We start from the raw sequence: 27,734 nt of genomic DNA on the forward strand, positions 1-27,734 counted from the left end.
GTTCAATCCCTGGGTCAGGAAGACTCCCTCAAGAAGGAAATGGCAACCCACTTGCCTAGAAAATTCCACTGACAGAGGAGCCTGGAGGGCCACAGTCCATGGAATCACAAAGAGTCGGACGTGACTGAGTGACTAACACTTTCACACTTTCAATATGAGAGACCCACACTGGACCCTGACAGACTTTACCATCTAAGAGAGGACAAAAAAATAAAAACAACTGAGCAATACAGCAAATCATTCAAGACAAAAAGTAAGTAAAGACTACACTGTATTTTGCAGATGAAGATGGTATAGATGGGAGGAAAAGTTACCGAGACAGCTAAAGATCTGAGGAGGTGCGCCAGGAGCTGATATTTCTTAGTCCCTGCCATGCTTTCTGGTCACATTGCCAGGTCAGGTCAGGCTGGGAACAGAAATGTAAATTTCTAGTCTTTTGTCTCAAAAATGTGACTGCTTCATCAACCTACAGGTACAGCCCGTGGGCTTCAGATTAGAAAAATTATACAGTTGATGCTTTTTATTGGCAGATTCTGTATCTGTGAATTTGCCTCCCTACAAAAATGTGTGATACCAGAATCAATAGAGCACTTTCATGGTCCCTCCTGGACAAGGGCAGAGCCCTGAAATAGTTAGGAGGACTGGTGTTTACCTCCTAGCAAAGGAATCAAAGGCTAACCTCCACCTTCTTCTTTCAACTCTCAGATGGTACATAAGTGCCCTTCTCACAGACTATAATGAAGGCTAAAATGAAGGTTAGTTCTACTATTTAAAAAGGCCTCCACGCCTAGTTGGTGGTATAGTGGTGAACATAGCTGCCTTCCAAGCAGTAGACCTGGGTTCAATCCCCAGCCAACGCAGCAGGCTGATCTTTGGGGCTTCCCAGGTGGTGCTAGCGGTAAAGAACCCACCTGCCAATGCAGGAGACTAAGAGACATGGGTTCAGTCCCTGGGTTGGGAAGATCCCCTGGAGAAGGGCATGGCAACCCACTGCAGTATTCTTGCCTGGAGAATCCCACGGACAGAGGAACCTAAAGGGCTGAGGTCCCTAGGGGCGCAAAGAGTCTGACACAACTGAAGGGACTTAGCACGCATGCACGCACGCACCAAGCCTAGTGCTGAAGAGCCATGGGGTATTCTAAGTGCCTGAAGGCTGTCTGTGACTTAGGGAGAAATGCAGATATTAAATAAGCTTCAGAAGTTCTGTTCACGTTTCTTAAGTTAAATAAGCTTAATAGTGCTGTGGGCTGGGAGTGTTCAATATTAATGAGTGAACAGTATGTATTAAATGAGGTATTTTTAAACAGAAACACACATCAAACAAAGTTATATACTAATCAGTTGACAAAAAAATATTGAGTCCAGAGGTTCAGAGGAACCTACCACTGTATCCCTTATTGTAAAGCCCCCTTCCTTCCCCTCTTCAGGGCATTGGCCCCCTGTGCTGCAAGCCCATGGATCTTGCCATTGGTCAGCAACGGCATTCACAAGAAACTGTCCCATAAACACACACACATAATACACATACCCTTTCATCTCCAGTATTCGGACACCAAGTGTCAACAGTGGTTCTTTCTTCACCTAGGATACTGATTCCTAATCGTTTCTCTTTGTTGACGATTGATACCCTTTTCCTTGATTTAAACGTATACATAATTTTACCCTACATGCTCCATTGCCATAGAGACCACTTGAGTGTATAAGGGCCACTGTTTAATGATTTATCAATATTCGGGTCTGTGAACCGGCAGACGATTCTGACGATTGAGACCTCGGTCGATTGGACCTCGGTGATATCCAAAAGAAAAATATTTTTATGTTTGTGGATTATTTCAATGAACTATAGAAAGTGGGTATCAATAAATGTATTTACAAAAAAATAAAAAAAAAAAGAAAATTGAAAGCACCGCGGACCTCAAGCCGGCTTTAGACATCGCTGGGCAGAGCACGCGCCCTGAGCCCGGAGCGCGCGCCCCCGGCCCGATGCCCGAATCTGCCGGCAGGTGGCGCCCAGCGGTGGGCTGCACCCCCGCGAGGTCTGGGCCAGGTAGACTGGAAGGGGCGGAGGTAACCCGGAGCGGGCAGCGGAGGCCGCCCCTCGGCCCCCACCCCCTCCACGCCGCGCTCGCTACACGCGTGCGGGGAGAGGACGTGGCCAGCTGCGTTCCGAGATCCGGCACCGCCGCTGCTTCTCCGCCAGGCGCCGGGCGTCCCCGCCACTCTCAGTCCGAAGTCGGCTACTATGGAGGCGCAGGCTCGAGGTGAGTGGTCGCCGATCGCCCCGAGGGTCAGGCCTTAGGGCTCCCAAAGGCCCTTTCCCCTCATCACCTAACTTTGCTCCCCGGCCGAGCGGATGGGTGACCTCACCCCATGTGTCCACCACTCTACTCTTCCCCGCGCCTGCGGGACAATTCCTGCTCCCCCAAACTCAGGATGTGCTGTGGGCTGGGGACCAGTGGAGAGGACCCTCGACAGGAAACGCGCCCCCGGATTGCTCGACTTCTTTCCCAGCCAGTCGCGCTCGCGCTTCCTACACCCCGCGGGCACCCGCAGGACCTGTTGGGCAGGGTCCGGAGAACGCCTTTCGTCCCCTTCTTCCCGCCGGAGCAGGGAGGGGTCGCGACGACTCCTGCAGTGCACGGTGGGCTCGTGTCCTGCACCTCCCGAATCCCGGGCTGAGCGCAGCGCGCGCCGAGGTGCTACCTCCGCGGAGACCCCGGGTCTCCTGGACACGCGAGGGGTTTGCAGCGCGGGGACCTGCCTTCCGAGGCCGGGGAGTGCGTTACCCGCCCGCTGATTTTCGCAGCTCGACGCGAGCGTCCCGGTTTCCTTCGGTCGGGGGGCAACGTCTGCCTCCCTTGGCGCGCGGGGCCTTCGAGCTCCGGGGGTCGCTGGCTCCAGGAGCCCGAGAGGGCTTCACCGAGGGCAGGCTGGTGTCTTGAGGTCGCCAGCAGAGAGGGGTTAGGGAATCCCGATGGAATCGTGCCAGAATGGAAGTAAATGGTATATGTAAAGAAGCAGAGGTGGACGAATGTGGAGCAGGAGACTGGTGGGAAGTCTGACTCTATAGAGTCTCTCTTGGGAGCAATGCCGAGAATGAATGAATGCGGAGTTCAGCCTTTTTCGGGCTTTAGAACAATCATCACCACCTTTCTTCCACGGGAAATTCTATGTAGGCTTTTAAATAAAATAAGAGCCCCGTTTAAAAAGTTTAAAAAACGATGAGGTTCATGACCTTATGTGCTCCCCTTTTAGGGGCTTAAGTGTCCTCCTACATGAGAGCGACTTGGCAGATGCTGGGTCTGGAGTCACCCAACAGGTTTGGCTGCCAGGCTTACAATGGTCTGAACAGTACAAACCATCCTCATTCTTTCCATCAGCCAAGATCCTATCCATAAAGCTGCTGCTTCCAGTATTTTTCCTTCACCGTCTATCTAAATAGGAAAGGAGAATGCAACCAAGGGTGGGGAATTTTTTTGTGTGTGCTGTGTGCTCAGTCGTGTTGGACCCTTTGCAACCCCATGAACTGTAGCCCACCAGGCTCCACTGTCCATGGAATTTTCCAGGCAAGATACTGGAGTGGCTTGCCATGTCCTCTTCCAGGGGAAATTTCCCAGCTCAGGGATCAAACATTTATGTCTTGTGTCTCTTGCACTGGCTGGCCGATTCTTTACCACTGTGCCTCCTGGGAAGCCCCTGGGGAGCTCCTTAGTCTAATTCAAAAGTTGAGATCAGGTTGGAGGCCTTCACTCCTAAACTGAAGCAGGTAGGAACAGCTGGAGCTTTCCAACCTGCTTTGCCAATGAGAATTATTTGCAGTTTTAAATACAGGCCCTGGCCCAATCCAGATCCAGCAAACTGGAATCTCTGGGGCCTGGGCATGGGCATATTTGAAAGCTTCTCAAGTGAATCTGTTATTCAGTGAGGTTGGAGAGAAAAACTACAGCAGATAGGAAACATTCATCAGATTGGACCCACTGGTGTTACTGGTTTGCTTTACTTGTGAGATTTACTTAACAAACACTTCAGTGCTTTCCTTTGCCAAGCACTGTGCTAGGAGGAACAAACATGGCCTGGATCCCTGCTTTGTGAAATTTATAGTAGAGGAAGAGATGGACATTAACTTGAGAGTTATTTGATAACTAAACGGAAAAATTGCAACCATCTAAATGATAAGAAGAGGACCGCAGTGTAGTGAGAGCCTGAAGGAAGCTCCCAGCCTAGTAAAGTAGTGAAGTGAAGTCGCTCATTGTGTCCAACTCTCTGCAACCCCATGGACTGTAGCCTACCAGGCTCCTCCGTCCATGGGTTTTCCCAGACGAAAATACTGGAGTGGGTTGCCAGTGAGAGCCTGAAGAAAGCTCCCAGCCCAGCAGGTGATAGTCAAACCAGCAGAGTTTGCTCACTGTGTCCCTGTTTCTGCTCTTTGTGCTTTATATGGGTTGACTCACTGCTTCACAGCAGTTCCATGAGCTAGGTAGTCTGGTCCTTCCCATTCTCCAGAAAGGAAACAAGCCAGATATGTAAATTCCTTGTAACAACGAGTATATAATATTGCAGAGTGGATGCTGTAAAGGCCCACTCCCCACACAAAGCCTACCACTTTCAGAAGAGAACTAAAACTTAAGTCCCTACCTGCTCTTCCTTTCTTTGGTCCCCTCTGCCTCTTTCCCCCTTCATGTGAAGCCCTCCTAGGGAGACTGGAATAGGGTGATGGTCAGCCAGGGGGACAAAAGTGAATAGAGTTAAGAAATATTTGGGAAGAAAAAAACGGTAACTTGGATTGGCTGTGAAGGATGGCGGATGACTTGGGAAGGAAACAATGGTAACTTGGATTGGCTGTCAAGGATGACTTTCAACTTTATAGTTTTACAATCTGGTGGATGATATTTGCCCCTTAAATTCTCATCTTCCCAGTACATTAAGTTCTCCCTTTTCAGACTTTTTTTTTTTTTTTTTTGGTCAGTTAAGCAGCAGACATAGTAAGTTCTTTGAAAATGAAGCGTTTCACAAAATGTTTATGGTTTATATTAAAGAGATCTTCTTTCTATTTGGTACATTTCTCTGGCTAAATAATTGCCTCTTAGATTCTAAGAGAGTCTCGTAGTTTCCTAAACACAAGCTTCTAACCTTAGCACTGTTTATTTTAGATTTATCAAGGGAGGGGATGGCTCCTCTTTCTGCCCCTTGATCTAGAGAAAAGCAAACATGAGTGAGGTAAGTGGTCAGTGCTCTTGAGATATCCTCAGGTACTTTATAGTAACTCTTCCTGGAGGAGGGCATGGCAACCCACTCCAGTATTCTTGCCTGGAGAATCCCATGGACAGAGGAGCCTGGGGGCTTCCAGTCCACGGGGTTGCAAAGAGTCGGACAAGGCTGAAGCGGCTCAGCACGCAGTTTATACTACAGATGCTATGGACTTCATTTACACACAAATCTCCATAAATGCAGTAGTGGGTCTTAGAAGTGACATGCTGCTGTTAGGTTCTTTGACTTTGTAGAAGAACAGATTACTTCCAACAGAACAGGAAGACATTCTGGGAAGTTGGCAGAAGGAAAAACACAGAAGTGGGGTTAGGAACAATTCCACAAGGAGAGGCTGGAGAACTGTGTGCCGTGAGAGGCCCACAAGAGGCTATGTTGCCAGTTGTTTTCCTGGTACTAGAGAATTTTGCTTTAATAAAGTTGATATATTAGAGAGAGAATTTATTTTAGACTGTAGCATTTTCCTGAAATATTTGGCAGTCCTTTAAAGAAGGTTTCTTTTGGAACCACCTTTCATATTTCATTACTCTAGAAATTGACTTTTTGTCTTTCCCAGTGTCTTGAATGTTACAAGGAAAAATTTCACTTAATACTTGTATGTATTCAGATTAATAATTGTATTAGAGTCCTATGATTGCTGTAACTGTAGGGTAAGGGAGTTAGAGAAGGCAAGGTTCGGAAAAAGAACGAGACCAGCACTTTACAGAAACAGATCCCCTTTAATGGGGCGAGAAGGGGCAGCAGTCAGATTAGTGAGCAGCTGCACTAACCCAAGCAAAGAGTAAGCATATATAGGCATATATGTGGAAAGCTACTGTCTTAAGGGGGCCTGTTCTTCTCCAAGGTTGTTCGGAGTAGTTTTGTCTTAAATGGTCGGGGCAAGGAATTCTGAATATTGGCCAGAGGCTGGACTGGCTGGGAGCTGGGCATAATCAACCTTAATGTCCATTTTTTTCTTCTTTGTTTTGCACAGAATGGTGGGGAGGACCTGGAGGGGAGTTTTAACTCCAGGCTATTTTGAGCCATGTAACTTTCCTTCAATAACAAATTACTACAAATATAGTGGCTTAAAACAACAGAAATGTATTCTCTCACCGTTCTGGAGGCTTGAAGTCCAAAATGACCATCGCTGGACCAGAATTAGGATGTCAGTAAGACTTCGATCTTTCTGGATGCTCTCGGAAATACTTCTTCCTTGCCTCCTCCAATCACTGGCCACATCTCTTCAGTCTCTGCCTTTGTGGTCCTGTTGCCTTCTCTTCTGTCAGATCTCCCTCTTTCGCTCTTATAAGAATATTTGTGATATTTCATTTAGAGCTCACCTGGAGCGTCTAAGATAATCTTCCCATCCCAAGATTCTTTTCCCATAAAAGGTAATATTTACAGGCCCCAGGGACCAGGATCTGATATCTTTGGGGACCAATATTCAGCCAATTATAGTAACTATTTTTTATATTCAGACATTCTCTTCAGGAGGATTCTCAGAAGTCCATGAATGACTTAAAGTAATACATGTCAGATTAAGCCTGTTTGCAGATTCCATTAAAGTGAAATGTCATGTTTATCTTACGTTCCTCTTTGCTCACAGGACATTTGTTTGGAGTCGTCTTGTTCCAGGAAGAAGTCAGGGCATTTTATACAGACAAATGAAACACAGGAAGATAATGTAAGTTAGATGAAAGAAAACAAACAGATAAGAACATAAAATGAAGCAAAGAATGAGCTCTAGAAAAAAATAAATACAGTTGTATCCTTTTTATTAATATTCCATGCAAACAAATTCTTGCTTTGTAAGCAAAGCATATTATTGTTTTTTTTTAACAAAACAGTAAAATAATCCCTTCTCTCTCAAAGAGCAAGAGGTTAAGTCTCTTATATTGTAGAGATCAGAGTACCCAAAGAAAAAGAAATCTGTTTTCTACATTTCAGGTGGTACAATCGTAAACCTCAAACTATGGAAGCTAGGTATTATACCTTTTGATTTATGACTTTTAAAAATATTATGAAGAGTATTCTTACTGTCTTCAAAGCTACTTTCTACTGTTTTACTTTCCCTCTAAATAAAAATTTTAAAGTAGGTAGTGATGTATATATAAGATAAAGTCAATCATTTGTAACAAATCATATACTGTTAGGCTTCCCTGATGGCTCAGTGGTAAAGAATCCACCTGCCAGTGTAGGAGACACAGGTTTGATCCTTGGACTGGAAAGATACCCTGGAGAAGGAAATAGCAACCCACTCCAGTATTCTTGCCTGGGAAATGCCATGGACAGAGGAGCCTGGCAGCCTACTGGTCCATCGGGTCACAAGAGAATCAGACACAACTTAGAGATTAAACAGCAGCATGTACAGTTGTTGCAATTAAATTTTTTATAAAATGGAGTCACACAAACCATAGATATTATGTTGTTGTTGTTGTCATTCAGTTGCTAAGTTGTGTCCAACTCTCTGTGACCCCATGGACGCAGCATGCCAGGTTCCTCTGTCCTCCACTGTCTCTAGGAGTTGGCTCAAATTTGTGTCCATTGAGATGGTGATGCTATCTAACCATCTCATCCTCTGCCGCCCGCCTCTACTTTTGCCTTCAATCTTTCCTAGCATAAGGGTCTTTTCTAAGGAGTTGACTCTTCGTATCAGGTGACCAAAGTATTGGCGCTTCAGCTTCAGCATCAGTCCTTCCAATGAATATTCAGGATTGAGTTCCTTTAGGATTGACTGGTTTGCTCTCTTTGCCATCCAAGGGACTCTCAAGAGTTCTCTCCAGCACTGCAGTTCAAAAGCATCAACTCTTTAGTGCTCAGCCTTCTTTATGGTCTAACTTTATGGTTTTTATGGTCAAACTCTCATATCCATGCATAACTGCTGAGAAAACCATAGCTTTGAATATATGGACTTTTGTCAGCAAAGTGCTTTTTAAACATGCTGTCTAGGTTTGTCATAGCTTTCCTTCCAAGGAGCAAACTTCTTTTAATTTCATTGCTGCAGTCACTGTCTGCAGTGATTTTGGAGCCCAGGAAAATAAAATCTGTCACTGTTTCCACTTTTCCCCCATCTATTTGCCATGTAGTGTTGGGACGGGAAACCATGATGTTAATGTCTTTAATGTTGAGTTTCAAGTCAGCTTTTTCACTCTCCTCTTTTACCCTCATCAAGAGGCTCTTTATTTCCTGTTCACTTTCTGCCATTAGAGTTGGTATCATCTGCATATCTGGGGTTGTTGGTATTTCTCACGGCAGTCTTGATTCCAGCTTGTGAATTCCAGCTCAGCATACTAGAAGCTATTTTGAATTGCATTCCCTAATATGTGCCTTGTTTTCTTAATACTTTCTGGCAGGCAGAATTTGAGAAGTTGCTTCAAAAAACTTAGAAGTATATGAGTCCATTTTCTGGTCAATCATAAGATTTGGTACTTGGTGTTAATATGTTGTCTCCTGTATTCTTCACAATACAACCTCTGAACTAAATCTGCATTTTTATACTATGGAACTGAGACTGAGCAGACTTGCTTACTTCCTCTAATTTACCAGCCAATGTGTGTGGTGAGTGGTTTAATCATGTCCGACTCTTTGTGACACCATGGACCATAGCCTGCCATGCTCCTCTGGGCATGAGATTTCCCAGGCAAGAGTACTGGAGTGGGTTGCCATTTCCTTCTCCAGGGGATCTTCCCCAGCCAGGGATCGAACTCATATCTACTACATTATAAGCAGATTCTTTATCTTCTGAACCACCAGCGAAGCCTAGGGAACTAAGTAAATAATAAATAAGTACTTTAGCAACTATCCTTTAAAATGTGAAAATCATCTATACTTAAAAACTGGCAATTGGAGAAAAGAGGATGGCAGCCCCAGTTACCAGCCTGGCTTGCTCTCCACGTATGTCAATGTTCATCATTACTGCAGTTCTGGAATGTCCCCAGCAACACTTTAAAGCCACCTCCTAAACCGAGTCAGGATGCAGTTAAGAACACATGAAGGATGACCCTAAACTGTGGATTTTCAAGCCTGTCATTCAACTTGTCATTGAATGTTTATGAAATGAAGTGTAATTTATTTAAAATCTATGCATTAAATTAAGAATCATTATTAATGCACCAGGGAAGGCAATAGAACATTTTAATGAATTTGAGTTGGCTAAAAGAAAGCTTTGGGTCCTCAAGGAAAGATGAATTTTAAATAGTTTCTCACAGTGTGAGTCGTTTATAAATGTTGCATTTTGATGCAGAGCATGTGAAAGTCCCAGAATAAAACCATAAATCTCCAAGAATACCCCTTTATCACCAACCTATTACTTCTTCTTCAGAAGACAAAAATCCGATGCTTGGCTATTTGTGCTGTAGCCAAATGATGTACCACATACTGAAAACGTGTGTATATATGTTACATCTCATCTCTAGACTTAAATCTAGTTATTTGCACCTTACACAAATTACATTTTCTCTGACGTATATCTAAAACGCAGAATCCACCAAGCCCTTGGAAACTGCAAAATGCAATTTTCTTATAATTAGACACATCTTTTGTCAATCAATAGCAAGAGCAGCTTGTCAAGGATCCTGGAAACAGAACTGATTCATTCAGAAGAAAATGATAACTACGGGGACAATGAGAAGGGAGTCTCTTCAGATTTCTCTATTTCAGAGGCTCTGGCTGTTGGGTATTTGTTTGTTTGTTTTCCCCTGTTTTCCACCCCCTGTATGTGAACAAGCTGAGAGTAGCGATAATGAGAACAGTAAATAGTCTATAGATATTGCCAACACTTGGGATTTCAGAATTCATGTAGGATTCATTTCTACATGAAGACATCATGGAAAGATGGTTCCCTTACTTAAGAGTTGAGACAAGTCAGGAAGAAATTGAAGTCTTTGATCTCATTATTCCTCTTTTGATACCCCAGGATCCATCTTCTTGCTTTCTGCAAAGTTTATTTCAAATGATGGAAAGGTTCTTATAAGCACTTACCCATTTCTCCTAATATACACATTCCACGAAGGACATTACTGACAAGGAAAATGTCTGTTTATTGTGGACTCAGTGTGTGCCGGACCTGGTTCCAATTGCTTATATGAGATGTTCCGTCAGGTTTCCAGAGCCCAATGACTCTGTACCTGAAAGAAGGAAGCTTATTCTGAGGATTAGGACTCGCATTTGTCACTGTGACCATTGAGAAAATGTATAGAGGTAAGAACACACATGCAGAACTTTTTTGAAATATGATCTTGCTATTTTGTGAGAGGAGAGTGCTGAAGAATTGATGTTTTTGAACTGTGGTGTTGGAGAAGACTCTTGCGAGTCCCTTGGACTGCAAGGAGATCCAACCAGTCCATCCTAAAGGAGACCAGTCCTGGGTGTTCATTGGAAGGACTAATGCTGAGGCTGAAACTCCAATAGTTTGACCACCTCATGAGAAGAATTGACTCATTGGAAAAGACCCTGATGCTGGGAGGGATTGGGGGCAGGAGGAGAAGGGGATGACAGAGGATGAGATGGCTGGATGGCATCACTGACTCGATGGACGTGAGTCTGAGTGAACTCTGGGAGTTGGTGATGGACAGGGAGGCCTGGTGTGCTGCGATTCATGGGGTTGCAAAGAGTTGGACACGACTAAGCAACTGAACTGAACTGAACAGAACTGATCCACCAGCCCGAAGGCAGCTGGTTATTCCATGGTAGTGCTCAATGCATATGCCTTACAGATTCTCTTGCATGCAGGAGAAGGGCTGAGCGGAGACCTTGGCCTCTCCTTTCCAGAAATGATTTTGGCATCTGAGAGAGAAAGGCCCTTGTATTTACAAACAGAAAATCTAATACATTTGAAAAGCAAATCTTGTATTGGAAAAAAAAGTGGGTTGAGTACCAGTAAAAAACAGAGGGACAACACACGTCTAAAAATCGATTCATATATACATTTGAAAAGAATTGGAATCACAGTATTACCTACCCCCCTAATGACTTACATTCTTTTTTTTTTTACATTTAAAAATGTATTTTATTTTTGAATTGGAGGATAATTTCTTTACAATGTTGTGCCTGTTTCTGCCATATGACTATGCAAATAAGTCATAATCATGTATATATCCCCTCCTTCGTGAGTCTGCCTCCCCCCTCCCATCCCACTCGACTTAAATTCTTTGATTATGTATGTTATGGGGTTGCTGACTTCCTTCATTAAGAGAAATGGATAAATGATAGTGGTGTTAGCACTAACATTTTTTATTCTGTCATCTTTTATTTAGTTTAAAATTTTTTTAATTTATTTATTTTTAATTGGAGGATAATTGCTTTACAATGTTGTGTTGGTTTCTGCCATACATCAACAGGAATCAGCCATAGATACATATGTCCCCTCTCTCTGGGTTGGGGACATCTGAACCTACATATGAACCTCCCTCCCACCCCCACCCCATCCTACTCCTCTAGGTTGTCACAGAGCACAGGGTTGAGCTCCCTGCATCATACAGCAGATTTCCACTGGCTATCTATTTTACATATGGTAATGTATGTATTTCAAGGCTACTCTCTCAATTCATTCCACCCTCTCCTTCCCCCACTATGTCCATTAATCTGTTCTCTATGTCTGCGTCTCTACTACTCCCTACAGATAGGTTCATCAGTATCATTTTCCTAGATTCCATATATATGCATTAATATATGATATTTATTTTTCTGACTTACTTCACTTTGTATCACAGGCTCTAGATTCATCCACCTCACTGGAACTGACTCAGATTTGTTCCTTTTTATGGCTGAGTAATATTCCATTGTATATATGTTCCATAACTTTTTTATCCATTCATCTGTCGATGGACATCTAGGTTATCCTATGTCCTGCTTATTGTAAATAAGGCTGCAGTGAACATTGGGGTGTCTTTTAGAATTGTGGTTTTCCCAGGTTTTTTGCCCAGTCGTGGGATTTCGGGTCATATGGTAGTTTTATTCCTAATATATTTTTTAAAGAAATCTCCATACTGTTCTCCATAATGGGTGTATCAATTTACATTCCCACCAACAGTGCAGGAGGGCTCCCTTTTCTCCACATCTTCTCCAGCATTTATTGTTTGTAGGTTTTGTTTTGTTTTTTTTGATCATGGCCATTCTGACTGTTGTGAGGTGATATATATCTCATTGTAGTTTTGATTTTCATTTCTCTTATAATAAGCAATGATGAATATTTTTTTCAGGTATGTATTAGCCATCAGTATGTCTTCTTTGGAGAAATGTCTCTTTAGGTCTTCCTCCCATTGTTTGATTTTCTTGTTTGTTTTTCTGATTGAGCTGCATGAGCTGTTTTATTTTGGAGATTAATCCTTTGTCAGTTGCTTCATTTGCAGTTACTTTCTCCCATTCTGAGGGTTGTCTTTTCACCTTGTTTATGGTTTCCTTTGCTGTGCAAAAGCTTTTAAGTTTAATTAGGTCTCATTTGTTTATTTTTTTCATTTATTTCCATTACTGCAGGAGGTGGGTCATAGAGGATCTTGCTGTGATTTATGTAAAAGAGTGTTTTGTCTATGTTTTCCCTGTAAGCGTTTTATAGTTTCTGGTCTTACATTTAGGTCTTTAATCCACTTTGAGTTTATCTTTGTGTGTGGTGTTAGGAAGTGTTCTAATTTCATTCTTTTACACATAGCTGTCCAGTTTTCCCAGCACTACTTATTAAAGAGACTGCCTTTTCTTCACAGTATATTCTTGCCTCTTTTGTCAAAGATGAGGTGCCCATAGGTGCATGGGTGTATCTCTGGGCTTTCTGTCTTGTTCCATGGGTCTATATTTCTGTTTTTGTGCCAGTACCATACTGTCTTGATGACCTACCAGCATCACTTGGCACAGTTGCTCAGTCCCTCCTCCCTGGAGCGCTTTGTTCTCTTGGTTTCCAGGATGCTAAGTGCTTTCCCCCGACTCCTTCACAAGCCCTGCCTCAGTCTCCTTTCTTTCTATCTGCACTCATTCTCTTGGTGAGCTTCTCATACTTTTAAATTCCATCTGTAAACTAACAACTCCCACATCTGTTTTCCCAGCCTCGACCTGGCCCCTCACCTTCAGCCTGTTCACTTGCTGTCTCTACATGAATGCCTAATAAGCATCTTGAACTTAAATGTGTCTGACATTGAATTTCTGATCTTCTTTCTTGGAAATAACCCCTAGAATCCCAGTATCTCCCAAAGTTATCCACATCTCAGCTAACAACACCATTTCAACCACACTCTCCCCAAACCTATCCTTGGAAAGCTTTTGTTTTGGGGCCCCCCGCCCCATCATAGCCCATTTCCAGTCTGTCATGCTGGCTCTACTTTCAAAAATATGAAAATGTGTGTGTCAGTCGCTCAGTCGTTGCCAACTCTCTGCGACCCCATGCACTGTAGCCCGCCAGGCTCCTCTGTCCATGGGATTTCCCAGGCAAAAAGACTGGAGTGGGTTGCCATTTCCTCTTCCGGGTGGGAGGTGGGTGTGGTCTTCCCAACCTAGGGATCGAACCCAGGTCTCCTGCATTGCAAGCAGATCCTTCACCATCTGAGCTACCAGAGAATCCCCCTTTCAAAATATGCCTAGAGTCAAATGACTTGCACCCTCTCTGCACCTTGCAGATGATGGTCTGGGCCACCATCATCTCTCACCGACTCTCTCCTGGAGTTTCCTAGCTGGTCTCCCTGCTTTGGCCCTGGCCTGTCTTCAGGTTGTTTCTCCACATGGTGCCGAGAGTGACCCTCTCAAAACACGTGGCGCCATGCCACTCGTCCCTTCAGGACTCGGCAGTCAGCTCTCCTTTCGCTCAGGATAAAGGGCGGGGTCCTTGCTGTGGCCACGAGGCTGCGCCATGATCGGTCCCCCTTCTTCCTCGTTTCCTCCTTGACCTCATCTCCTAACGGACTCCTTCTGAGTTCCCCCGGCCGCCTCCTCACAGCCTTTCAACTCACTGAGTCTTCTGCCTCAGAAACTCTCCCTCGGCTGCCTCCCCGGCTCATGTCCTCATCCTCGTTTCCAGTCGGGGTCACCCTTCGTCCTGGCAGCCGGGCCCTGTTGTGAGGAGACAGTTCTCAGTCGGTCTCTCGAGTTTCCGCACGGCTGGTCTTGGGAGCAAAGGCATTCACAGCTGATTCTCCCTGGACTGTCTTTTCAGGGAGGTTTTGCATAGCAGGCAGCCTTGGAAGACAGAGACCGCTTCCCTTAGGGGTAGATAGGTTTACCGTCCGAGATAATAAAGATCAGGACTCCAGCGAGACCCGGTGTATGCAGATCTGTATAAAATCAGAGCATCCTAATCTCGGTGATGCTCTCAGAAACTCATCCCACTGTGTAATCAGACAACACCTGGCCCTCAGCGTGTCACCCTGCCAGAATTAGGGCTCAGGGAACCGGTGCAATGATGTTACCATGGCTACTGCTATCACTGTGAATAATAAATTCTCTCTGTTCTGTGACCCAGGAGTCGGGTGTTTTCTGCCAGCAGAAGCTGGCAGGCTAATTTGTTTGTTCGCCAAGTGGGGCGAAATCCAACCCTTCACAATTCTTGACACCCGTCCTGAGCCATTAACTTCAGACAGCCCCATTTTAGGCTTCGTCTAGCTGCGCCTTGTGCAGAGTGAGCACCTAGAACCTGTGTCTCTTCTTCTAGGCTGTCTTCTGGGTACCCAGGACTCCAGAACACTCTGTGTAAACAGCCCTCAGTGGGCTGCCAGGCTTACGTGTCCCTTCGTGGGTGGACCATGCTGCCAGCATGAACAGTCTTCATCCTGAGCTATGACAGAGCTGATTGTTCTTAGAGGTGGCAGTGGTGTACGGGCAACGCACTGCTTGTCAAAGTGTGATCCCTTGACCAGCCTCATTAGCTTCACCTGGGAACTTGTTAGAAATGCATATCCTTAAAGCCCCACTCTGGGCTTCCCAGATGGTGCTAGTGGTAAAGAACCCGCCTGCCAATGCAGGAGACATAAGAGATGAGGGTTCAGTCCCTAGGTTGGGAAGGTCCCCTGGAGGAGGGCATAGCAATCCACTCCAATATTCTTGCCTGGAGAATCCCATGGACAGAGGAGCCTGGTGGTCTACAGTCCTTGGGTCACACAGAGCTGGACACGATTGAAGCTACTTAGCATGCATGCATGCAAGCCCCATTTCTAGACCTACTGAAACAGAGACTTTGGAGACAAGCCATCTCTGTCTCCAATGCCCTTCCAATGATTCTGATGCACACTCTGCTTGAAACTTCTGATATAAACTCACCAGGCTAGGTTTCTGCATGCACATGTATAGGAGCCCCTACTTGTGCTCATGGTAGACAGACCCCAGGGTGACCCCAGTGAGGAATGATTTCTGGTTTGCATACCCCTGTGTGATCCCTCCGCCTGGATTTCAGGTCTGTTTGCTCACCTCTTGCTCAAGAGTTTGGGTCAAATGTCCTTTGAGCTCCTGACTAGCTTGTTCTTGAAAGTCTCATTCAAATTCTTTATCACATGTTGCTTTTTAAAAATAAAAGTACATATACATGTATGTACCAGACGTCCCAGGTGGTGCTAGCGGTAAAGAACCCGCCTGTCAATGCAGGAGACATAAGAAACTCAGGTTTGGTCCCTGGTTCAGGAAAACCCCTGGAGGAGGGCATGGCAACCCACTCCAGTATTCTTGCCTGGAGAATCCCATGGATAGAGGAGCCTGGCAGGCTGCAGTCCACAGGATTGTAAAGAGTTGGGCATGATTGAAGCGACTTAGCATGCATGCATGTGTGTGTGTGTGTATAAAGCTGCTGTTCATATATATATATATATATATATACAAAGCTATAAAGCAGCAATAATGGAACTATGCTTGTTTCCATTTCCATGTGGAAAGCTGCTGCTGTTAAGTCGCTTCAGTCGTGTCCGACTCTGTGCGACCCCATAGACGGCAGCCCATCAGGCTCCCCCGTCCCTGGGATTCTCCAGGCAAGAATACTGGAGTGGGTTGCCATTTCCTTCTCCAATGCATGAAAGTGAAAGTGAAGTCACTCAGTCGTGTCCGACTCCTAGCAACCCCATGGACTGCAGCCCACCAGGCTCCTCCATCCATGGGATTTTCCAGGCAAGTGTGCTGGAGTGGGTTGCCATTGCCTTCTCTGAAGTTTATAGCCAAATTAGATATTTTCTTTTCCTAATGTAATTCCTAAAATTTAAGTCTGGCTGCTGGTCCTTTGCATTTAGAGAATGACTGTACACCCACATAAGCTGTTTCTCCAGGCTGAGGATATGTGTGTGTCATGTGGGGAGAAGTCAGGAGGAAGAAATAGAAGAAAAAAGGAAAGAGGTTCTGGCATATAAAGGGACTCCACCCTAGTGGTTGGAACACAGATGTTGTCTCATAGAATTGAATTCATGAACTGAATTGAGTTGAGTTACTTTTTGGATGTGTGACTTTTAACTTAAGTCTCAGTTTTCTCATCTGAAAAATGGTGAGAGTGGTGGGTTTGGTGATGACTGAGACAATGCCCAGGAGGCACTTAGGACAGTGCTTGGGTACTATTCCAGGAATGAAAAGGAAATGTAAGAGTTATTTATTAAACCAAAGTCCTTTCTTATGAGCTTACCACCCTATTTTTCTCATAGCAGTTAGGTGTCAAGCTACTATCTTTAATGCATTCTTTTATCAGAAAATTCTTTGGATTTTGTACACCACCTACAATGCTATTAAAAATAGCTCTCTGGAGCTAAGGAAAGATGAGTAGGTTGAAGATAGAAATAAATATATAAGTTGCTGGAATTTGGACATCTGGCCTGCATGCAGAGTTCTTTTCTGGAGTGTAAATTTTACCTAGTAAAGCACACTGTAATTTTGCTAACAAGAGGGTATTTTAAATGATTGCTCCTTTGGTCCTTCTTGGATCAAAACTTAGAGATAGGCAGACATACAAAGCCGTGTTCATCATTTGGACACATTTTGAGGATGTGAGTGCTCAGTTGCTCAGTCGTGTCCGACTCTTTATGACCCCAGGGACCTGCCAGGCTCCTCTGTCCATGGGATTTCCCAGGCAAGAATACTGGACTGGGTTGCCATTTCCTACTCCAGGGGATCTTCCTGACCCAGGGATTAAACCAGCGTCTCTTGTGTCTCCTGCATTGGCAGGCGGATTCTTTACCACTATCGCCGCCTGGGAAGCCATTTTGAGGATGAATGAGTTAAATTCTTTGCTTCCATTTCCACTGCTTCTCTCATAATAATTTCATAGATCATTGGAGGCGGGGGAGTGCTGGCAGTGCTTATCTTTTCAGATGGCAGATCTTCTTTCTGGTCTTTTGCGGTTTGGATGTTGATTATTACAGTGCAGCCCTGCTGAAGCAATGCGGAGCCCGTCGAGCAAGGTGTGTGTTCTGGGTGGCAGGCCTTTGAAGGTCCTGGTGTCTGTTGCTTAGCAGCACGCTTGAGATTTCTGAGTATTCTGAAAAGCTCCTAATGACAAATGTAGGTTTCTGTTCTTGCTATTTCAGAGGTTTCAAAAAATAAGGCACAAATGAAAACTACATATATATATATATATATATATATAAATATATTATATGTATGTGCTGTACTGTGATAAGTCACTTCAGTCATGTCCGACTCTTTGCAACCCTATGGACTATAGCCCACTAGGCTCCTCTGTCCATGGGATTCTCCAGGCAGGAATACTGGAGTGGGTTGCCTTGCCTCTGCCAAGGAGTCTTATATGCGTATACATTTTATGTGTGTGTATATATATATATGTCCATCCCAATCTATTTCCTTTATTCTGCCTTCTTTTTCTTCATAGCACTATGGTATTTCATATTATGCATAACTGTTTGTCTCCACTTTCTCCCAACTATTGTTTAAACTCCTTGAGGGCAGGGAACTTTGTCTTCTTTATTTGCATATCCCTGGTGTCTGGAACAATGACTGGCCCATGGAAAACACTCTGTAAATACTTGTGGAGGAAACAAAAATGAAGGAGTGAATAGTACTGAGTGGATAACATCTTATCTAACCCTAGCAGGGTGTAATAGGGGATGAACATCTCAATTTTTATAAGAAATGGCTAGTTTTTAAAAAAAATTTTTATTGTAACTTCTCATCAAATCTTTCTAAATTAAAGAAGCGCTAGTAAGAATGGTGGGCTTCCCCGGTGGCTCAGCAGTAAAGAATCTGTCTGTAATGCAGGAGATGTAGGAGACACGGGTTCAATCCCTGAGTCAGAAAGATCCCCTGGAGGAGGGCATGGCAGCCCACTCTTAGTATTCTTGCCTAGAGGATCCCATGGACAGAGGAGCCTGGCAGGCTACAGTCCCTAGGGTTGCACAGAGTCAGACATGACTGAAGAAACAGCACACACGCATGCAGTAAGAGTGATAGTAAGAATTCTCAGTATTCTTTCTTTGTCGTGATTATCTCCAACATTGAACTACCGAAGACGATATTAAGCTTAGGAGTTGAGGGATGGCGATATAAAAATAGAAGCTGGGGAAGAACTAAGTTGCTCCTCTTAAGAAAAGGAGAGTGAGAAGACTCTGGAGAGGGTGAAGGGGAAATACAGGAAGTAGGGAAGGAAGGACCCACAAAGAGTGAGCCTTGGAGAGAGAAAAGGAAATACAGCGGGAGACAAGAAGAGATGCCTGGAGGCTGATGAGAGAAACTCAGGACAAGAGGTGCTTCTAATGGCGCTTTCCCGGGAAATGAGATCAATCACCTCCTAATTTTCCCCGTGATATCTTGATTCAATGAAGAATTTCTTTTTTAAAATAGAGTTTTGTTGGTAAGACAGCTCAAAAGAAAAGAGGTCACTGGACACCTGATATATATTTGATAAGCAAAGAAATAGATACTAGGTTTCTCCCAGTCTCCATTAAGCCACTATCGAACAAATACGTAATAGACTTCAAGACAAGCTGTGCGGATGAACTGTGTGCCCTGGGTTCCCAGGTTTTCCTGGCTGTCCTGGTGCAGAGTCCAACAAGGCAGAGGAGGGACCAGAAAGTGAGACTGTAACCCACTCTCATGAGGATGCTTTACCCGAGCAGCTGATTTTCAGTGCAGTGGGAAACCCTGCATCAGCAATACTTGATCATGCTGTTTTACCTGGACAAATGAAAGTCTCATTCATAGAAATAAAAGCTACCAGAATTTGGTAGCATTTTCTCCTGTAACGTCTGGGTGGCCTGGTCTGCTTGCTCTTTGGTAGAGATTTATGAGAAGATATGTCTTTATTCTTACATCCACTCTTCTGCTTGTTGCAAGAAGTTACTGAATTAAACTTGAAAAGCACTTATTTCCTTCCCTGAATGAGCCACCTCCCCCAGGTCTTTGCTGATGGCCTGTGAAGGTTTGAAATATTGATGCATATGCATCCATTTTTCTCCCAATTTCACTGACCTTTCATTGGAGAGTATTTTTAGCTTTGTTGAGAATTTAGGGCAAATTCTGATTTCTGAGGGCATCTCTTAGAGAAATATCAGACTTTGTGGGCATTCTTTTAGTTTCATAAAACTCAAGATGTGTTCTGTAAAATGAATATTTGGCTCAGGATTAGCCTTTATACTAATGAAGTTCCACACTATGAAGTAAATTTAAAATAAGCTCCCAAGGAATTACTGTGTGATGTGAAAGCATATTTGTTTGGTAAAATCTAATCTTAATACCAGAGAAGGCAATGGCACCCCACTTCAGTATTCTTGCCTGGAAAATCCGATGGATGGAGGAGCCTGGTAGGCGGCAGTCCATGGGGTCGCTAAGAGTCGGACATGACTGAGCGACTTCACTTTCACTTTTCACTTTCATGCATTGGAGAAGGAAATGACAACCCACTCCAGTGTTCTTGCCTGGAGAATCCCAGGGACGGGAAGCCTGGTGGGCTGCCGTCTATGGGGTCGCACAGAGTTGGACATGACTGAAGTGACTTAGCAGCAGCCGCAGCAATCTTACTACAAATAGATGTAATCATTTTGATAATCAAATGTTTGTTGAGGCCCTATGTAAATACTACTATTGTGCTGTTAAAATGTCTCTGACTTCCTAGCAGATACAGTAAGTGCTGCTGCTAACACATCAGCTTTTTGAGCTGTGAGCTGTATTTATCCACACACCAGTGAAGAGCTCTCTTGACTGTACTGGATGGCACACTCACCATTGCACATTTTTCTGTGTCTCCATTTCCCAAGCCCACTTTCTAGTTTCCCATGTTTTGTCCACCTGGAATCCTGGTTCCTCTCATTTCAGCTTGACAGATCCCATCCAACTGCTAATGAACTTCTGATTTTCTCCCTGGAGTTAATCCCTCTCTTTTCCCAACTTCCATGGCATTTTGAATCTGTTATGTCCTTAAGGAACAGCATCATCACCGAGAGTTGGGAGAAGTTAATTAGTGATCTCATACAGTCACCTCATTTTGCAGATGAAAACACTGCAAGATCTGGGGTTGGGGTGGGTCGTTGGCTCAGCTGGTTCTTTTACGTGGGGACACTGGAACCGAACGTGGGTTTTCTTCCTATCTCGAGGCCCTGTGATCCTGCCATATGTGTGTGGCCTTCTCCCTTCTGAATCACACTGTGGTTTGTTCTTGTGCCCTCTTGAAAAGACTATTTGGAAGTGTGTTTTTTTTTTTTTCATTTAACAGTTAACATTTTATTCATTGGAAATGAATGTAAAGTTTCAGAAAATTTACATTCTTAAATTTAGCTTGCAAATCTTATCCTATTTATAAAATGAGCAAATGCTAATAATTACTGTTAAAGGAACTTTGAATAGTATAATATGAAAATAGTATGATATTAACCAATATATACATTTAGCTGATATAGTCAATTTCACGTTTGAGTACTTCAGTTTTTCCAGTTGACTATCCTGCCCAATTACTTAAATCTTGTAAATCTAGAAATTAAATATATAAATATAGTAAATCTAAAATTCTCTTAAATGTTCTAATGTTACTTACAAATTTAGTAAGATTTCTACTTTAAAATCACATTAAAATCAATGACCTAATTAAATGTTTAAAATTGTAATTATAAACCTGATAGTCTCTCAAAAGATGAAACTCTCTCAACCATAATATGAAATTCCAAATATTCAGATACCTTCCCACAAGTTTGCCAGTTCTGTGGTCTTACTCATTTCTTCATGTGGTAATTACCTGAAATATCTACGTGTCAAGGCATTGTTCTAAACTCCAGAAAAACATAAGCAAACAAAAAGAAAATTTCTGCCCTCAGGAAATTTCTGCCCCCTATTTGAGGGAAGAAAGTGAAAGTCGCTCAGTCGTGTCCAACTCTTTGTGAGCACATGGACTATACAGTCCATGGAATTCTCTAGGCTAGAATACTGGAGTGGGTAACCTTTCCCTTCTCCAGGGGATCTTCCCAACCCAGGGATTGAATCCAGAGTGGATTCTTTACCAGCTGAGTCACAAGGGAAGCCCATCGGAGGGAAGAGGCAAATAATAAACATGGGCTACCTCCCGGACTATAGCCCGCCAGCCTCCTCTGTCCACGGAATTCTCTAGGCAAGAATACTAGCGTGGGTTGCCATTCTCTTCTCCAGGGCATCTTCTGTACCCAGGGATTGAACCCAGGTCTCCTGCATTACAGGCAGATTCTTTACTGCTGCACCACCTGGGAAGCCCATATAAATAGTAAACAACATAAATTAATTAAAGATGTAGTATACTAGATGTGTTGGTCAATGTTAAAGAAAACAGTGAAGAGTTGAAGGGGTGGGTGGAGTGATGCTCACAGATGATTCTGCATCTTTGTGGGGTTGATACTCTGCACAGAGACTTTATTAACTGAGCTTACTTTCCAGGAAACAGAGTTGGCTTTCTGAGTATGTGTGAAGTTGCACAAGGACAAGAGATTTAGGTTGGAACATTGCCTACATTCTCACTGGTGACCCTGGTGAATACCCTGAACTGCTGTGTCCACAATTCTGGGACTTCTAGAGGGAAATCTGCAGCCCCCACTTGACTGGATTTTGCATTTCTTTGCCTCTTACAAAATATGAACATTCTTTCCACCCAGCTGTAAAGACCTCTGCTGTATCTCTGAAATCCTTCATATTCTTTGAACCACTCAGTCTTAACAGACACACCTGACTGCATTCTTGGCATCCTTCATGGTTCTCTCCTTCATTTGGACACAACTTCCCCAGTCACTTTCCTGTTCAACTTTAGCTCTCCTGGCAACAGAGAACTTCAAGGAGAAAAACACTGTGCTTTGTTCCATTACTGTGTTTATCATTGTGTGCTGTGGAACACAGTGGATTACCCAAGAAAGCCCTCAGGACATGTTGCTTAAAGCAGTAAGTACCGGGTACCCTTCCTGGCGGTCTGTGATTAGGATTCAGGGCTCTCACTGCCGCAGCCTGGGTTCTCTTCCTGGTCAGGGAAGCCTTTCTTCTTCCTTTCCACCTGCCACCTACCACCCTCCTCAGTGTGACTGTACCACCCTTTGGGCTTCCCTGGTGGCTCAGACGGTAAAGAATTTGCCTGTAATGCAGGAGACCAGGTTCGATCCCTGGGTCGGGAAGATCCCCTGGAGAAGGAAATGGCAACCCATTCCAATATTCTTGCCTGGAGAATTCCACAGACAGAGGAGCCTGGTGGGCTGCAGTCCATGGGGTCACAAAGAGTCCGACAGGATTGAGCAATTAGCACAACAACAGCACTTAGTGTTGCTCAAAGAAAGACAGGGTCATCCTACTCAGCCTCCTGTTAAAGTCAACTGCTCAGAGGCTGGACTCCCTCAAGAGTGAATGTTGTTGTTGCTCAGTCTCCAAGTCACTTCCAGCCCTTTGTGACCCCATGGACTGCACCACACCAGGCCTCCTTGTCTCTTACCATCTCCCAAAGTTTGCCCAAGTTCATGTCCATTGAATCTGTGATACCATCCAGAGGATACATCTCATCCTCTGTCACCCTCTTCTCCTTTTGTCCTCAATCTTTCCCAGCATCAGGATCTTTTCCAGCGAGTCGGCTCTTCACATCAGGTGGCCAAAGTACTGGAGCTTCAGCTTTAGCATCAGTCCTTTCAATGAGTATTCAGGGTTGATTTCCTTTTAGGGTTGACTGGTTTTATGTCCTTGCTGTCCAAGGGACTCTCAAGAGTCTTCTCCGGCACCACAGTTCAAAAGCTTTCAATTCTTTGGCGCTCTGCCTTCTTTATGGTCCAGCTCTCACATCTGTATATGACTACTGGAAAGACCATAGCCTTGACTCTATGGACGTCTGTTGGCAAAGTGATATCTTTGCTTTTTAATACCCCGTCTAGGTTTGTCATCGCTTTCCTTCCAAGAAGCAATTGTCTTCTAATTTCATGGCTAAAGTCACCATCTGCAGTGATTTTAGAGCCCAAGAAGAGGAAATCTGTCACTGCTTCCATCTTTTCCCCTCCTGTTTGCCATGAAATGATGGAACTGGATGCCATGATCTTTTTTTTTTTTTTTTAATATTGAGTTTTAAGCTGGCTTTTTCTCCCTCCTCTTTCACCCTCATCAAGAGGCTCTTAAGTTCCTCTTTGCTTTCTGCCATTACAGTGCTATCATCTGCATATCTGAGGTTATTGATATTTCTCCTCACAGTCTGGATTCCAGCTTGTAACTCATCCAGTCTGGCATTTCACATGATGTACTCTGTATATACGTTAAATAAGCAGGGTGACAATATGCAATCATGTTGTACTCAAGTGTGAATAGGAATTATAATAATCCCCACATCCTCTAAGCCCTTTGTTAACTAAGAACCACTATTGGAATACTGATTTTCATAGTATTAGTGGTTGAATATTTATTTTATAAATTCCTTAAAACATTTCACAGGCAGATCATTTTTTCCCTTTCTATTTAGGCTTTAGGGTAATGTGAGTTTATACTGTTTTGTTTCTACCATGCTGATAATTTCATTGTGTCTGGTATATATTTAAGGCAGAAGTTTTTTCCACAGGATAGCTTCAATGTTGCAGAATGATTTTTCATTTCTTTCTTTTCACTTGGTAGTACTAACTTTTTTTTCCTAGTCCTTCAGTGTACTTACTCTGAATACCAGTAATCTTTTTATGGACAGAAACACTGAGAAGGCAGCTCTTATTTGAAGTGAGTCTTTTCGGCTCTTGTGCATGATAATGTTGTTTGAGCATTCTAAGAAAATTTCAAAAATAGTTTTTAAGAGGGCTGTGTTGCCCTGGGGAGTAGCATCTTCAAGGCAGTCTGGTTAAGGGAGAGAGAGAGTTTGAAAGCCATTTCGACAAGGAAAGTCATTTACTACCTCGAGTCTGAATGCACCTGGATCCATCACCAGGCAGAACTCTGATACCATCCTGACACTACCATTTCATTATCTCTTGTCCATAGTTCTGGTTATTGCTGTTCTTCTGTCAGCATTCTATCACATGAGTAATTGTTCCACTCAGAGTCTTTGGGAATCATCAGATATGTCAGTTTCCCTATGTCTTCTCACAGTTGCTATACAAGCCCTATTTTATTTTTGTGCAATTATTATCTCATCATATATGATGTTGTAAGTCAATTCAACTCTGTTATGGAGTGAAGGTGGAAGACGAGGAAGGAAGGAAAAGAAAGGCAGGCGTATATTTGTTATGATTTCAAGGACAGATATTTAAAATTGAACCTTTTCCCAGGGTTACCTACCACTTGCTATGGTTAATTGGACAGTTAGTGCCAAGCATGATTTATAACTTTTTTAAATTGAGCAAAATTTCACTTTAACTTTGAGGTTCCTGAAAGTACTAACAAATTGGAATTTGCAAATTAAATTCAATACATAATTTTTAAATAAATAAATAAATTCAGCATATCTATGTGTGTGTATTCAGCTTTTCTTTATCAGAGGATATAAAGGAGTGTGAATTACCCCATTCTGTAGAATTCAACTTATAATTGAAAACATGAGTGGGATTCTTTCACATCTATATAAAACACTGTTTCCCAGTTTTTCTAATGATACATTCAGGTATCAAAAATGTTTTCTATTTACTTGCTCAAAGTTCTTTTAAGTAAAGAAATAGAATCATACCAGCTCCCAGCTCTGGTGGCCCACAGAATGGCAGCCAAATGACTTGCTATTACCATAACCCTTTATACTTGCTGAATGCTATTCAGTACATCTAATTGTGAGTATTCACAGTCTTTTCAGGGGGTGTGAAGGAGGCTGGCATTGCTCTTGTGCAGATTACAAAGCTGGAAACAGAAGAAGGGGGGAAATGATGGCATAGAGTAGTCTTAGAAGTTGGGTTCAAGTCTACAGTTTGCTTTTCTCTTTAAGATCCAGAAAGGTGAAAAATCTGATGGCAGTGAACACCATGTCGTATTATTAATGACTTATTAATTTACATACTTCAAATCAATTTGTAGCAATGAAGTAGCAAACCTGTTAATATGTGATCTAAATGATTAGCATAAGTAACAATGCCAAGACCAAACTTCAGGAAGACGAAGAGGTTGTAATATCAGATACCTCTTAGGAGGATTTAGGAATACGAACTATTCCTAAATAGTTCCTAATAGGATTTAGGATTTAGGAATAGGATTTAGGAATAGGAGGATTTAGGATTTAGGAACCCAGGGAGCTATGTGACAGATCTGAGAGACTCAAGAAACATTATCGGCCATAATACGAAAAGAACTGAGGCTGCTGGGAGTTGAGTGATACTGTCAAGGTGACCAGCTATTTCACCTGATTATGTACATGCTGTTTTCTAGAGAAAAAAGAGAGAGACGAAATCAAACCAGGATTTAACCAGAACATGGAATTTAAATATCAGACTAAGAATAGCTATAGAATTTGGGTGTTTTCCACTAGCACTTAGGATAGAACTAGACAGAGGCATATGTTACTTTATGATAACATTTATTAAATGATAAGCATTTCCTGAACATCTTCTGTATGCTGGGCAACATATTGTTGTTCAGCCGCTCAGTCATTTCTGACTCTTGCCATCCCATGGACTGCAGCACACCAGGCTTCCTTGTCCTTCACCCTCTCCCAGAGTTTGCTCAAACTCATGTCCATTGAGTCAATGATACCATCCAACCATCTCATCCTCTGTCGCCCCATTCTCTTCCTGCCTTCAATCTTTCTCAGCAGTCAGGGTCTTTTCCAATGAGTTAGTTCTTATCAAGTGGCCAAAGTATTGGAGTTTCAGCTTCAGCATCAGTCCTCCCAATGAATATTCAGTGTTAATTTCTTTTAGGATGGACTGGTTTGATCTCCTTGCTGTTCAAGGGACTCTCAAGAGTCTTTTCCAGCACTTGAGAAGTGTTCAAAAACACCAGTTCTTCAGTGCTCTCCTTCTTTAGGGTCCGACTCTCACATCCATACATGACTACTGGAAAGACCGCAGCCTTAACTATACAGACCTTTGTTGGCAAAGTGATGTCTCTGCTTTTTAATGCACTGTTTAGATTCTGGTGATACAGTGATGACCCAGAAGGGGCACTAAAATGTGTCAGCATAGATAATTGTGGGCATTCAGGATTGATCTGTTTCCCTTGGCCTGGTATGAGCCATAGGTCTCTGGACAATTTCTCTCTTTTTTCAGGTTTCAAAGGAGAGCTGGAGTGAGTTGGTGTTGGATGGTACAGGGTCTGAGGAGTCTCTTGGGCATGAGGGAGATTCTGGGGCAGTTGGCTTTTGTTTGGAAAGTGGAGTTTGAGTGCACTTCCCCTGGTGGCTCTGTCCTACATCACCCCTTCAGGCTAGTTCTTGTGGGCCGGGCTACCTCTAGGATGTGTCTGGCTTGAGGGAGGCAGGACTATGCTCCCTGGCAGCTGTACTTTCTAGAAATCAGTTAAGCATATAATGACAGAGTCCTGAGATGGCAGAAAGGCATAGATGCTGAGTCAATGCCCAGGGGCATTTTATTAAGCCAGTACCCGTAAATGTATGTCACTTGGCTGGACGTTGTACAGATCAGTTTAAACAGCAGCTGTGCCTTCTCGGAGGCGAGGTGTGAAGCACACGGCAGTGCTGGGAACGTCTGTAAGCCTGAACAAATGCACGGCGCAGCATTGTTTTTGACCATGCAGAGGCACAAGCTGCCTTTTTCGGGGTTCGTGAGCTGAAGTCGTGAGCAAAGTGGTGTAGGAGTTGCATTTTTAGAACGTGAGGTGAGAGCAGTGGCTGCCTCTGTATAGACAGTCAGGAGAGGTAGCTGAGGGGGCGGTTTTGAGAGTTGGTTGAAGGTAGAAAGGGAGGGAACCTGCCATTTAGATGGATGATGACTTTCCAGGCGCTGGGTACTGTCTTTTTTTCTTCTTTTAAAAAATTTATTCTTTAATTGGAGGGAAATTGCTTTGCAATGTTGTGCTGGTTTCTGCCGTGAAATAAAAGAAAGTGAAAGTGTTAGTTGCTCAGTCATGTCCAACTCTTTTCAACCCCATGGACTATAGCCCGCCAGGCTCCTCCGTCCATGGGATTCCGCAGGCAAGAGTACTGGAGTGGGTTGCCATTCCCTTCTCCAGGGGATCTTCCCAACCCAGGGATCAAACTC

The 27,734-nt window shown here is 43.6% G+C and overlaps 1 protein-coding gene and 1 non-coding gene across 3 annotated transcripts in view; both read left to right on the plus strand.

Moving 5' to 3' along the window:
* The first annotated feature begins 785 nt into the window (after positions 1–785).
* On the plus strand, positions 786–860 carry TRNAG-UCC. Its single transcript has one exon. It is a non-coding gene; the product is annotated as a tRNA-Gly (tRNA).
* Positions 861–2,016: 1,156 nt separating this feature from the next.
* The window catches only part of TPD52L1 (TPD52 like 1), a 92,427-nt gene continuing 66,709 nt past the window's right edge, over positions 2,017–27,734 (plus strand). Inside the window, exons 1-2 of one of the 2 annotated variants that reach the window (XM_044924450.2) lie at positions 2,017–2,261; positions 6,239–6,412. In XM_044924450.2, coding sequence (XP_044780385.1) covers positions 6,385–6,412 — 28 coding nt within the window. In that variant the 5' untranslated portion in view covers positions 2,017–2,261; positions 6,239–6,384. The remainder of the gene's footprint in view (positions 2,262–6,238; positions 6,413–27,734) is intronic. The other variant, XM_006049324.3, reaches the window with a different exon arrangement.

Source organism: Bubalus bubalis, chromosome 10 (assembly GCF_019923935.1).
Source record: "Bubalus bubalis isolate 160015118507 breed Murrah chromosome 10, NDDB_SH_1, whole genome shotgun sequence".
Lineage (NCBI taxonomy): Eukaryota > Metazoa > Chordata > Mammalia > Artiodactyla > Bovidae > Bubalus > Bubalus bubalis.